Source organism: Ornithorhynchus anatinus, chromosome 5 (assembly GCF_004115215.2).
Source record: "Ornithorhynchus anatinus isolate Pmale09 chromosome 5, mOrnAna1.pri.v4, whole genome shotgun sequence".
NCBI classification, from domain to species: Eukaryota; Metazoa; Chordata; class Mammalia; order Monotremata; family Ornithorhynchidae; genus Ornithorhynchus; species Ornithorhynchus anatinus.
Genome location: NC_041732.1, coordinates 97,795,771 through 97,809,669, shown reverse-complemented (window position 1 = coordinate 97,809,669; position 13,899 = coordinate 97,795,771). Strand labels below are relative to the sequence as shown.

The 13,899-nt window shown below is 43.7% G+C and overlaps 1 protein-coding gene across 1 annotated transcript in view; it reads right to left on the bottom strand.

Annotated features, from left to right (window-relative positions):
- The window catches only part of L3MBTL4 (L3MBTL histone methyl-lysine binding protein 4), a 437,216-nt gene that overhangs the window by 152,780 nt on the left and 270,537 nt on the right, over nt 1-13,899 (bottom strand). The window contains exon 15 of the mRNA XM_029064475.2: nt 12,658-12,831. Coding sequence (XP_028920308.1) covers nt 12,658-12,831 — 174 coding nt within the window. The remainder of the gene's footprint in view (nt 1-12,657; nt 12,832-13,899) is intronic.

The following is a 13,899-nucleotide window of genomic DNA, read 5'->3' as shown; positions in this document are numbered from 1 at the left end:
TAGAACAGTGCTCTGCACATAGTAAGCGCTTAACAAATACCAACATTATTATTATTATAGAAAAAGGACTTGAGCAAGGGGTTGATGATGAGAGACATGAGATTGAGTAGGTGTGTATTAGAGGGATGAAATGTGTGGGCTGAATTGCAGTGGAAGTTGAGTGAAGTTAGATGGAATCGGGAGAAGTGACTGAGGGCTTTAAAGCCTACAGTGAAGAATTACGGTGAGGGATTCAAAGATGGACGGGCAACTACCGAGGGATTTTGAGGAGTGGGGACATGTGGACTGAATGATTTTTTTGAAAAATGATCTGGGCAAAAGAATGATGACAGACTGCAGGCAGGGAGGTCAGAGAGGAGACTGATAGAGTAGTCATTCATTCATTCTTTCAATTGGATTGTATTAAGTGCTTGGAAACTACAATTCAGCAATAAAGAAAGAGAATCCCTGCCCACACCAGGCTTACAGTCTAGAAGATGGCCATTTGTTAAGCACTTACTATGTACCAAGCACTGTACTAAATGCTGGGGTAGATATAAAATAATCAGGTTGGACACAGTCTCTGTCCCCCATGGGGCTCACAGTCTTAGTCTCCCATTTTACGGATGAGGTAACTGATGCCCAGAGAAGTGAAGTGACTTGGTCACACAGCAGAGAAGTTGCAGAACCGGGATCTGAACTCATGACCTTCTTACTCCCAGGCCCAAGATCTATCCACTACGCCAATGCTGCTGCCTAGTCGAGGTGGGACAAGACAAGTGGCTTTTACAGTGGTGGGAGAGTTTCAGGGAAGACAGGGTTTGTGTGAGGGGGAAAAAGGAGTTCCAGAAGGAAGGACTGGTCCAAAACGTCAAAAGCAGCTGAGAAGTTAAGGAGGTTTAGGCCAGAGTGGAGTCCACTGAATTCGGCAAGGCACTGATGACCTTAGAGAGGACTATTTCCTTGGAAGGGAGGGAGTGGAAGCTGATTTCAGGTGTCAAGAAGAGAATTGGGGGCTAGGAAGTGGAGGCAGCTGTGGTAAACAACTCATTTGAGTTTGGGAAAAGAATGATTAGGACGGAGGTGGGACAATACCTGAAAGGAGCTGGGGGCGGGAGGTGGCCAAGGGAGGGGGTTGGCGGATATGAGAGCCAGGGGCATTTTTGTAAGCAACTGGGAAGGAGCCAAGGAGATTGAGTGGTTGAAGATAAAGGCCAGGGAGGGAAGAAGGCCAGGGTTTTAATAAGTTGTGACTGGATGGGCCCAGAGGCCATCGCCTTGATTCTATTTAGTTGCCATTGTTTTTACGAGATGTTCTTCCCCTTGACTCTGTTTATTGCCATTGTTCTTGTCTGTCCGTCTCCCCCGATTAGACTGTAAGCCCGTCAAATGGCAGGGACTGTCTCTATCTGTTGCCGACTTGTTCATCCCAAGCACTTAGTACAGTGCTCTGCACATAGTAAGCGCTCAATAAATACTATTGAATGAATGAATGAACAAAATGGAAGGGTGAGATTTCAAGAGAACTTGGGAAATCAAGCACTTAGTAGTGATTTGCACACAATAAGTGGTCAATAAATATAACTGAGCTGAACTGAACCTCTTGAGATCCTGGTGGGAAATATGGTAGTCTTAAAGGGAACAACGAACTTGGTGGAGGATTAAGAATAGCACTGGAGACCATCCAGGAACTCTTTTGTGGGTGGGGGTTGGGAGATGAGGCATTAACCTTGTGCTTAAAAAAAGCACAGGACTGGGACTCAGGAGACCTGGGTTTTAATCCAGGACTGCCCACTCACTGCTGTGTGGCCTTGGGCAGGTCACTTCCCTTCTCTGTGCCTCAGTTTTCACACCTGTAAAGTGGGGCTAAAATATTCATTCTACCTTCTAGGGAATGAGCCCCAGGTGGGAGAGGGACTGTATCCAATCTGACACAATCCAATGTTATAATTATCCCAGTGCTTGGACAATGTTTGGCACAGTGGAAGAATTCAACATACAGCATCATTATCATCATCATCATAATGTAGGTAGCACCCCTAATACAATTTGTCTTATTTTGGGGTGCCAGTAAACCGAGACTAGCACTGTGCACAATGTGCTGGAAATGGAATGAGGAAAGTAGGGGTGAAGGAGAGCTAGGAACCCTGCACTAAACCCCACAACTAAGTTGTGCTGCTCCTGAAAAGTGTAGTGACTCCCCCTGCCCCCTAAAGGTAAGAACATGGGCCTTTAAGAGGTTGGCTATTTAATTCAAATTTCTCCTCAAAATATCATCAATACCTCTCCTCCAATTGACCCATCTGTAGAGCAGAGCGAATTTTTGGTTCTCCGTCAGATAGAGTCAAATTTCAAATGTGGAGAAATACATTTCTTCTTATAACTACAATGTTAGTAAATGTTTTCAACTGAATACAAACATGATTTTCCTTGCAACTCAAGTTCATTCTGTAATCAAGGTCTCAGCACAAAGACACAAGCTCAGGATGGGCTGTTATGCTTGGTAATGATGTTCACAACGATGATAATGGGGGAGAAGAATAAATGTGCTGAAAAGAACAAATCACATATATTTTTCTAAAAGGAGATGAAAATTCCTGGCACAAGGGACCCAGCAGTAACACTGTGTTCTCTTTTTCTGGCCTCCTATCTATTTTTTCATCGTTAAGGCTTGAATGATTTTACATTTGCACAAATGATGGGATTCCATTGTGCTCCTTAGAGATCACGTTTTTGCTACTGCTAGAAATCTGATTTTATAAGCATAGGTATGACAGGCAAGGTTTTAAAATACTGGAATCATCAATGTCTTTGATTGTTTTACAAATTATGCTCTTGGGGTTTAAGCTAATGAAACTTTTCAAAATCTTTTTTCCTCCCTTCCAGTAATCTGAATCCAGAGTTGGAAACCTGGGGCTTCAGTGGGAAACTAAGGGGTCCCGGTTGCCTGTTCCCTGATAAAAACATTCTTCAAAATATATTTTCCAGATATTTGTTTTTTACACAGGTTCAGCAGAAAAAGGATCCAAGCTTAAGATGTTGTGAAAATTTGATTGACTTAATTCCTGGTTTAAAGGGGGAGAGTGCTTCTTAATAAGATAATTATGCTCAAGATGAGAAGAATAAAGCTCAAGAAAACTGCTGGGTTACCTTTTCATACTGTTCTGCAGTGCTTTGTGGCAGACAGTCCTTTCAAGGCCAAGTGAGTGTGATGAGGGAAAACAAGCGAACCCAAGCTTTATTTCTAATGACAGAGGTTTGTTTCCTTTCAGAGCCACAAGAATGTCACTATCTCATTTAGGGATGGAACTACGGGCAGTTTGAGCACAGATTGTTCCATCAAATTTAATTATCCAAAGACCGGGGCCAAAATTGAAATTTACAGATTCCACCTTGAATGACAAAATATTTTAAGAAAATCAGCTCTGGAAATTGTTTTCCTACAGTTCTTTTTTTACAGTTGACAACTAGCCCGTTGTTGGGTAGGGAGTATCTCTGTTGCTGAATTGTACATTCCAAGCGTTTAGTACAGTGCTCTGCACACTGTAAGCGCTCAATAAATACGACTGACCTGGAGCATTGGGAATATGATGATATTCCCTGGACTTTGGAAAAGTGTGTGTGCACTTAATGAATTCTGGTTACTTTGCCATCTCATCATCTTTGACTTCTATTCTGGTCCATGACAATGGCAGTACTAGTGGTCCTAATAATAATAATGATGGTAGTTGTTAAGTGTTTACTATGCGCTGAGCACTATTCTAAGCACTGGGGAAAATACAAGGTCATCAGGTTGTCCCATGTGAGGCTCACAGTCTTAATCCCCATTTTACAGATGAGGTAACTGAGGCACAGAGAAGTCAAGTGACTTGTTCAAAGTCACACAGCTGATCAGTGGCAGAACCATGATTAGAACCCATGACCTCTGACTCCCAAGTCTATGCTCTTTGCACTAAGTTAAATGAGTTGCCCAAGGTCACACAGCAGACAAGTGGTGGAGCTGGGATTAGAACCCACAACCTCTGATACCTAAGCCCACGCTTTTGCTACTCGGCCATGCTATTTCTAATAATAACAATGACACAGCTGATTCAGAACTAGGTTAAGGATAATAATAATAACAATGACTATGGTAATAATAATAATAATGTTGTATTTGTTAAGCGCTTACTATGTGCAGAGCACTGTTCTAAGCACTGGGGGAGATACAGGGTCATTAGGTTGTCCCACGTGGGGCTCACAGTCTTCATCCCCATTTTTGAGATGAGGGAACTGAGGCACAGTGAAGTGACTTGCCCACAGTCACACAGCTGACAAGTGGCAGAGCTGGGATTCAAACCCATCACCTCTGACTCCCAAGCCCATGCTCTTTCCACTGAGCCAAGCTGCTTCTCAATAATAATAATGATGTTGGTAGTTAAGCACTTACAATTTGCAGAGCACTGTTCTAAGCACTGGGGTAGATACAGGGTAATCAGGTTGTCCCACATGGGGCTCACAGTCTTAATCCCCATTTTGCAGATGAGGGAACTGAGGCACAGAGAAGTTATGTGACTTGCCCACAGTCACCCAGCTGACAACTGGCAGAGCCAGGATTCCAACCCATGTCCTCTGACTCCTGTGCCCGTGCTCTTTGCACTGAGCCACGGTACTTGTTAAGTGCTTACTATGTCCCAAGCACTGTTCTAAACGCTGGGGTAGACACCTGTTGAGCAGGTTGGACATAGTTCCTGTTTCACATGGGGCTCACAATCTTAATCCCCATTGTACAGAAGAGGGAATAGAGGCCCGGAGAAGTTATGTGACTTGCCCAAGGTCACAAAGCAGACCTGTGGCAGAAATGGGACTAGAACCCGGGTCCTTCTGATTCCCAGGCCCATACTCTCCTGAGCTGTCATGGTTTTGGAGATCTCCAAATTGCTTTGGAGGTCCCTTTGAATTGATTGCAGAAACACTGTTTTAGAATCTGGAAACCTCGTTCACCTGAAGGGTCTAGAAAATTCAATACAGTATGAAGTTCATCGCCAAACCAATTAATCAGTGCATTTATTGAGAATTTTCTGTGTGGCGAGTTCTGTACTAAACACTTGAGAGTAACAGTAACAATTATGGTACTTGTTAAGCACAAACTATGTGCCAAGCATTGTGCTAAGCACTGGGGTAGATACAAGTTAGGTTGGACACAGTCCCTATCTCACAGAGGGCTCACACTCATAATCTTCATTTTACAGATGAGGTAACTGAGGCCCAGAGAAATGAAGTGACTCGTCGAAGGTCACACAGAAGACACCGGGCAGAGCCGAGATTGGAACCCATGACCTTCTGGCTCTCAGGCCGGTGCTCTATCCACTAAGCCACAAAAGTAGGTAGACACCATCCCTGCCCTTAGGGAGCTGTTCATCACCACTTCATCCTCACCTGATTTGATTCTGCCATCACACCCAATTGGCAATGGTATTTCTCCATCTGTATTAATTCAGATTATGCTCAATGTCTATGACAGCTGTTTCATCTTTAAATTCTCTACTCACATCTTGCACTCCTACCTCCACTCCCCCCCAATCACACCCCACCCTACATCTCTTTTCCCCTAATGACCTGGCCATGTATTTGGTCGGTCACTTTGAAACCAGTAAACAAAGTCTCCCTAAACTCTCCCCTGCTCCTCTACAGTTCCTTTCTCCTCCAAGCCCCTCTTCAACTCTCCCATCCAACTCAGCAGTACCTTAAAAGGAGAACTCCTGACTCCCCTCAACAGTGCTTTGCAATCAATTAATCAGTCATATTTATTGAGTGCTTAATGTGGCCAGGGCACTGTATAAATGCTTGGGAGAGCACAATATAACAGAGTTGGTAGACAAATTCCCTGACCGCAAGGAGCTTACAGTCTAGAGTGGGAGACAGACATTAATGCAAATAAATAAATTATGGATATGTACATAAGGGTACGTCCATCTCACCATTGACCCCTTGCACACAATCTCCTCCTGGCCTGGAACTCCCTCCCCACTTTATATATGACAGACCACCACTCTCACTTTCAAAATCCTCCTAAAATCACATCTCCTCCAAGAAGCCTTCCCAGAGAAAGGCCTTTATTTTCCCTATCCGTCCTCCCCTCTACATCAACTATGAACTTGTCTGAGTATCCCTTAAGTTCTTTGATACTTACCCTAGCCCCACAGTACTTTGGTAAATATTCTTATACTCTACTACTTCCCCTTTCTCTAATCTACTAATTTCTAATTTCTAATCCATGGACTGTAAAATCCTTGTGAGCAGGGACTACATCTACCCACTCTGTTGTACTTTCCAACTGCTTAATGTAGTGCTCTACACACGGTTAAGAGCCCAATAAATATGACTTATTGATTAAGCAGGAGAGAGAGGCCTCGTGGAAAGCACAGAGGCCTGAGAGTCAGGGAACCTGGTTCTAATTCTGGCCCTGCCATTTGTCTACTCTGTGACCTTGGGCAAGTCACTGAATTTTTATTTGCCTCACTTCCCTCATCTATAGAACCGGGGGTCAAATACCTGTACAATTTTGTCCCTTAGAGTGTGAGCCCCATATGGGATAGGAAACCTAGTTGACCTGATTAGCCTGTATCTACTACAGCACATATCTTAGTACAGTGCTTGTTACGTAGTAAGTTCAATCATATTTATTGGGTGCTTACTGTGTGCAGAGCACTATACTAAGTGCCTAACAGATACCACAATCATTATTACTATTATTATTGTTATTGCTGTTTACCACAGTCCACAATGGATTTATTCATATTTATATTTGTCTCCCCCTCTAGATTATTAGCTCATTGTTGGCAGGGAATGTATCTGTTTAATCCCCTTGAGTCTATTTATATCCCCTTGATTCTATTTATATCCCCTTGATTCTATTTATTGCTATTGTTCTTGTCTGTCCGTCTCCCCTGATTAGACTGTAAGACTCTTGTCTGTCCGTCTCCCCTGATTAGACTGTAAGACCGTCAAAGGGCAGGGACCATCTCTGTTACCGATTTGTACATTCCAAGCGCTTAGTACAGTGCTCTGTACATAGTAAGTGTTCAATAAATACTATTGAATGAATGAATGAATTGTACTCTCCCAAGTGCTTAGTACAGTGCTCTGTACACAGTAAGTGCTCACTAAATACGACTGACGGACTGACTTGACTGTCGGTTCGTTTCCTCGGCCCATAAAAATCAAGGGGATAAAATTTTTCAATTCACCTTTAAATTACTGTGCTCCAACGAGTTTGGCCCTTAGGCTTCCGGTGAGAAAAGGTCTGGGGTCCACAGGGGTATGGCTCCATGTTCATTCATTCAATTGTATTTATTGAGTGCTTACTATGTGCAAAGCACTGTACTAAGAATTCATCTGGCCTGCAGGGGGCTGTGCAGGATGTTCGCAAGGCTGGATGCCCCACCGGCTGGGGAGCTGGTCCCCTCACAGGGCCACTTGTGAGCGGGCTGATCGGGAACCTTGCTGCTGCCCAGCTGGCTTTCCAGGTGGCACCGCTGCCCCAGCAGGAGAAGCCTGAACCAGTGATGCAGACTTTGGCCTGTGATTAGCCCCATCATCCTATGGTGAAGGAGTGTGGCCTAGTGGACAGAGCTCAGGCCTGGGAGTCTGAAGGACCTAGGCTCTAATCCCAGCTCCGCCGCATGGCTGCTGTTTGACCTTGGCCAAGTCATTTCACTTCTCTGGGCTTCAGTTCCCTCATCTGTAGCATGAGGATTAAGACTGTGAGCAATGTGTTAGACAGGGACTGTGTCAAAACTGATTATGATGTGCCTACTCCAGCGCTTCGCACAGTTCTTGGCATGTAGTAATCACTTAGCACATACCACAGTTATTACTATGACGGGCTGGCCTGATGCCCTTTCTAGCTTCACCCCTGCCCCCTCAGGCCTGAGGGCCTCATTTGTACAGTGAACTATGGGATGTATGAGGCCCTCTGTCTCCAAAAGAAGAGAGGACACAATGGCAATTGCTCTTATCAATCAATCAATGCTACTTAGTGAGTGCTTACTTTCTGCAGAGCACTGTAGTAATAATCCAATTTGATCATACTTATTGAGCACTTTGTGCAGAACAATGTACTAAGTGCCTGGTGGTAATAGCAGTAGTAGGAAGAGAAGTAGCATGGCCTAGTGGCAAGAACATGGGCTTCCGAGTCAGAGGCCGTGGGTTCTAATCCCAGTTCTGCCACTTGTCTGCTGGGTGACCTTGGGCAAGTCACTTAACATCTCTGTGCCTCAGGTGCCTCATATGTAAAATGGGGATTAAGACTGTGAGCCCCAAACGGGAGAATCTGATTACCTTGAATTTATCCCAGTGCTTAGAAAAGTGCTTGGCACAAAGTAAGCCCTTAACAAATACCATAACTGTTATTAGTAGTAGTAGTGGTTAGAATTCGTAGTAATAGTATTCATAACACTTTAACTATGTGCAGAGCACTGTATTAAACACTGGGGGAGAATACACACGACAGAAGCAGACATGGTCCCTGTCCCTCATAATGTAAAATTATAAGAGGGGAGAAGGGAATGGAGGTAGTCATATCAGGACTTCTGAAACATTAAAACCCAATGTTAGTCCAGGTCAGGCAGTCATTAAAAGAGTGGAAATTCAATAATTCTGCAGGAGCTGAAGCTGACCTGAGACTCTGTTGTCAATCAATAGACTTAACCAAGTACTTCCTACGATAACAGTGTTAATCATAACAGTAAAAACTGCTGTATTTTTAAGGGCTTACTACATGCTTGCACTGTACTAAATTCTGGAGTGGATACAACGGAACAGGTGTTGAATCCCCATTTTGCAGACGAGGGACCTGAGGTACTGAGAAATTATGTGACTTGCCCCCAATCATACACCAGGTAAGTGGCAGAGTCATGATTAGAACCCAGGTCCTCTGACATTCAGGCCATGCTCTTTCCATTAGGCCATGCTGTTTCTCTATTGTGTGCAGAATACCTTACTCAACCCTTGGGAGAGTGCAAATGAGGTTCTTTGTGTGGCGAACAGCTTTATGGAACAAGACAACAATGAAGCTGCTATTGATTTTCTACTCAAATATCATTTGAACAGCCTATCCCTTGTCTTTTGATTTGCAAGTATCATGCTCATCATCGGTTTACATTGTGTCTCTTGCAATACTAAGGTAACAACAGGGACATACCACAGAAAAACGGACTGTTCTGGGACCATAAAGCAAGCAGAGGCAGGGAACTGATCAAACAAAACCAAATCTCTGTTCCAGGGATAGGATCACAATCACTTTTCTGCCCAGGGATCTGTTTGCTACTTCTGTTTTTTGACTCCAAGATGGAAAATCTTAAGGTGATTTGAAGGGACAATGATCGGCAGAGCTTATCCTTGGTAAATCTGGCTAATTTGGAGGGAATGAGCAGTATGAAGTCCACTGCAATACTGGAGCGATATTCACTATTGTGTCTTTCAATTCTGCTTATTGTACTGTTCTCTCCCAAGTTCTCAGTCCAGTGCTCTGCACACAGGAAGCACTTAATGAATATCTCTAATTGACAAACTGATTTGCACCAGAGCCATGAGTGGGGGATGGCAGAGGAGGAGAAGATGGAACCACTGTAGGCTCCATCTTCATAACATAGACTGGGAGTCTATCTTTTTATTTCTGTATTGTACTCATCCAAGTGCTTAGTAAAGTGCTCTGCACACAGTAAGCACTCAAAAAATATAACTGACTGACTTTGCCAAGTGTTTCTGGAATTCGTAGCTATTGTGAGCCCAAAGGAAGCTGCCTTATTAGTGACTGCAATCCCGCGAACAACAATAAGGAAGACACTGGGGAAGGCACTGTTGGGTTCTACTTGGGGACAAGTGATTCCCTTGTCTTCCCTTCGCCTGTGGGGGGCGAAGCATGGAGGGAGGCATGGCCTTTTCGCCCTGCTCTACCCGGCAATGGGCCTGGACCAATCAATGACTGCCCCAAAAAGCCACAACTGCAACGCCTAAGCAAGATAAAAGGCTGATGTTTTGAATTGCGACAAAGCATACGAAGAGAAGCAAGGAGGAGAGCAGCTTTGACGCTGAAGCTGCAGAAGGCAGAAGTACTTGGAAGCAGAGAGGAAGCAGGGTTCAGAGGGAAGCGGCTGCGGCGGCTTGCAGAGCCAGCAGTCTGTGCCCCAGGAACCTCTCCCGACCTTCTGCCACAGAATTGACAGAATGGGCTCCCTCAACCAGGAGACTGGTACTGGACCCTCGGTGGAGTGTAGTGAGTGAGAGTGTGTATGTATCACTCCCTTGCACATTGGTAAAACTCAATAAAAAAAACCTTTCCATAGCAACCTTGGTGGTGTGGTCTGATTCTCTACGTGTCACTGAGGCTCCTTCCGGATCAGGGAAGTCCTGGCTTCTCCTGGAAAGTCCCGGCGGGGCTTGTGACAATGGTCTCCCCAACCACCGCCTCACAGTCCCAAACTATTCTGGAACCTCAAGCCACAGAAATGTTTGTTGGACACCAGGTTCCTAAACATGCAGAATCCAAGGTATTCCCGGAGCCAATACAGAAAGTCCTGTTCTTTTGAAAAATAAAGAAGGAAAAGGAAGGAAATAGGATGTGTCTATACCAGCAAATGGCAAAGATGTTAGAGGAGTGGGAGCTCTCCAAAACTTGTAAACATTGTGGGTGTGAAAAACACTGAAGAACAACTAGACCCTGAACAATTTCTACGAAGGGGAGTGGGTGGATAACAAACGATAAAAAGAAAAATGCAGATTTATCCACAGCGTGCTCTAGTGGATACAGCACAGGTCTGGGAGTCAAAAGGACCTGGGTCTAGTCCCGGCTCTGCCACTTGTCTGCTTTGTGACTTTGAGAAAGTCACAACTTCTCTGGACTTCAGTTACCTCATCTGAAAAATGGAGATTAAAACTGTGAGTCCCATGGAGGACACAGGCTGTGTCCAACCTGATTACCTTGCATCTATCCTGGTGCTGCTTAGAATGGTGCCTGGCACATAGTAAGCACTTAACAAATCCCATAAAAAAGAGATAACATAATACAGAAACAGAGGGAAGTTCATCTTCCTGGGGTTAGTGAGAGGAATACCTTATAAAATTGAAAGCAATGTATTTTATAAACATGAACTCTATCATGTGATAAATAAAAATGTCAGTGAAAAAAGAGAAAGCAATCCTTCCTGAATTCCCCTTGAAAACTTCAACTGCATTGTAACAGTGATCCAAATTCCACTGGTACGAAAGTCAGGCCTGTAGGCTCTTTAAGCCCCCTGAATTCCATTTGACTCTGACTTAAAACATGGTGTCCAGAATCAATCAATCCATGGTATTTATTGAGCGCTTATTATGCACAGATCACTGCATTAAGTGCTTGGGCAAGTACAATGCAACAGAGTTGGTGGACATGATCGCTATATTAACTCGGCACTTGCTGTGTGCAGAATACTGCACTAAACGCTTGGGAAACTAAACTGCAAGAGAGTTGGTAGACACAATCGCTGCCCACAAGAAGCTTAAATTTTGAGGGGGGGACAGACATCAAAATTGATTATTGAGAGGGGAAAGAGAAAAGTATAACACTACTTATATAAAAACTGTGAGGCTGGGGTGAGTATCAAAGTGCTTATTGGGAAAGCAGTAAAGTGCAGAATCAACACAGGTGGGAGGGTGGATAGGAGATGGCCTCTTGGAGATGTAACTTTAGGAGGATTTTGAATGTGGGTAGAATGGTGGACTGTCAGATATTGAAAGGCAGGGAGTTCCATACAAGAGGTGGAAACGAGTAAAGGGTAGAGGCATGGTACATCTGATAGAGTTCCAAAAATAGGTTGGTGTTAGAGAAGCAGATTGCGCAGGCTGGGTTGCAGTGGGAGATCAGCAAGTTGAAGTAGGAGGGAGAGAGCAGACTGAGTGCCTTAAAGCCCAACGTGAAAAATTTCTGCTTGAAGTGAGCAGGCAAATACTGGAGGTTTTTGAGAAGTGGAGAGATACAGAGAAGCAGCATAGTTTAGTAGAAAGAACACGGGCTTGGGAGTCAGAGGTCATGAGGTCTAATCCCGGCACCGCCACGTGTCAGCTGTGTGACTTTGGGTAAGTCACTTAATTTCTCTGTGCCTGTTACTTCATCTGTAAAATGAGGATTAAGACTGTGAGCCCAATGTGGGACAACCTGATAACCTTGTATTTGTCCCAGAGCTTAGAACAGTGCTTGGCACATAGTAAGTGCTTAACAAATACCATCATTATTATTATTATCAGTATATGGGGAGAAGCAGCATAACCTAGGGATAGAGCATGGGCCTAGCAGTCAGAAGCACCTATAATGTTGGTATTTGTTAAGCGCTTACTATGTGCCGAGCACTGTTCTAAGCGCTGGGGTAAACACAGGGGAATCAGGTTGTCCCACGTGGGGCTCACAGTCTTAATCCCCATTTTACAGATGAGGGAACTGAGGCCCAGAGAAGTGAAGTGACTTGCCCACAGTCACACAGCTGACAAGTGGCAGAGCTGGGATTCGAACTCATGAGCCCTGACTCCAAAGCCCGTGCTCTTTCCACTGCGCCACGCTGCTTCAATAATCTCTCGAACCTTTGTGAAATGAATGAAGCACAAGCTGTTCCACTACACCTGTCAGGGCTGTTACCGTGAGCCTTACACATGCATGTTTCTTACCTGGGCTCATTGGATGTCTTCTTGTGCCTTCCATTAATGTTCAGGTTACTGAGGTCTTTGTGTTTTGAGTGTGGAGCATCTGGAACTGAATTTGCCTGGGCTTGTTCTCCGAGACGGTCATGAAGTGTTGCCTCCTTTTTCAAGTTAATGTCTGAATACGGGCATCCAAAAGCACTGGGTCACATAGAGAAGAGAGAGTTGCTGTTAGTAAGAGAAAGTAAAAATCCACCAGAAGCACCGTGGCCTAGTCGAAAGAGCCTGGGCCCCGGAACCAGAGGACCTGGGTTCTAATAGGTTTGTTTTAATTTTTTTTTCTAATGGTTACAGCTATGCTACAACTACATTTTATTTCAACTCGCCAGTTTTAAAGTAACAGAAACTCTCCTTCTGTTAATTTAACAAAATAAATAGCTTAGTGATTGAAGAAGCCACAAATTATAATGAGGAGATATATACTGATAAGGAGTATAGATATATGTCGATAGATCTCTCTATATATAGATGCTATATTTCACCATGAAATTGAGGGATGGAAAACCACTGCAAAGTCCTTAATAATGATAATGGTAATAATACTGATAAATATAATAGTAACAATAATGATAATGATATTTATTAAGGGCTTACTACATATCAAGCACTGTTCTAATTGTTAGTGTAGATATAGGTTAATGCAGTTAGACATAGCCCCTGTTCCACATGGGGCTCACAGTCTAATAGGAGGGAGGACCTGTATTAAATCCCCATTTTACAGATGAGCAAAATGAGGCACAGCGATGTTAAGTGACTTGCCTAAGGACATACAGCAGGCAACTGACTGAGTCAGGATTAGAACCTGGATCCTCTGACTTCCAGACCCATGCTCTTTCTACTAGGACACACTGCTTGTCCTGAATTTTGCTTTTTAAGCATCTTGAAATTCCAAACATTTTTTCAGCTTACCTAGCAAATTCAAAGAGATCTATCAGTTCACAGAGAAATGGAGAAGAGCAATTTTAATCATTTAAACCATTTCCTGGAAAATACAAAATTGCTTCTCATAATAACTCATTGTGTTTTGTCTCATCAAGTTTAAAAAATCAATGAAGATATTACCATTTCACTAGCTACAACGAGAAAACCTTGCAATTCAGTTATTTTCTCTGAGAGAATTTTTATTACCATTTTATTTAATTCCTAATTTTCATTCCATTGCTCCTACTTGAAAGCTTTGCACTACCCATTTTTTTCTTCTAAACTTTT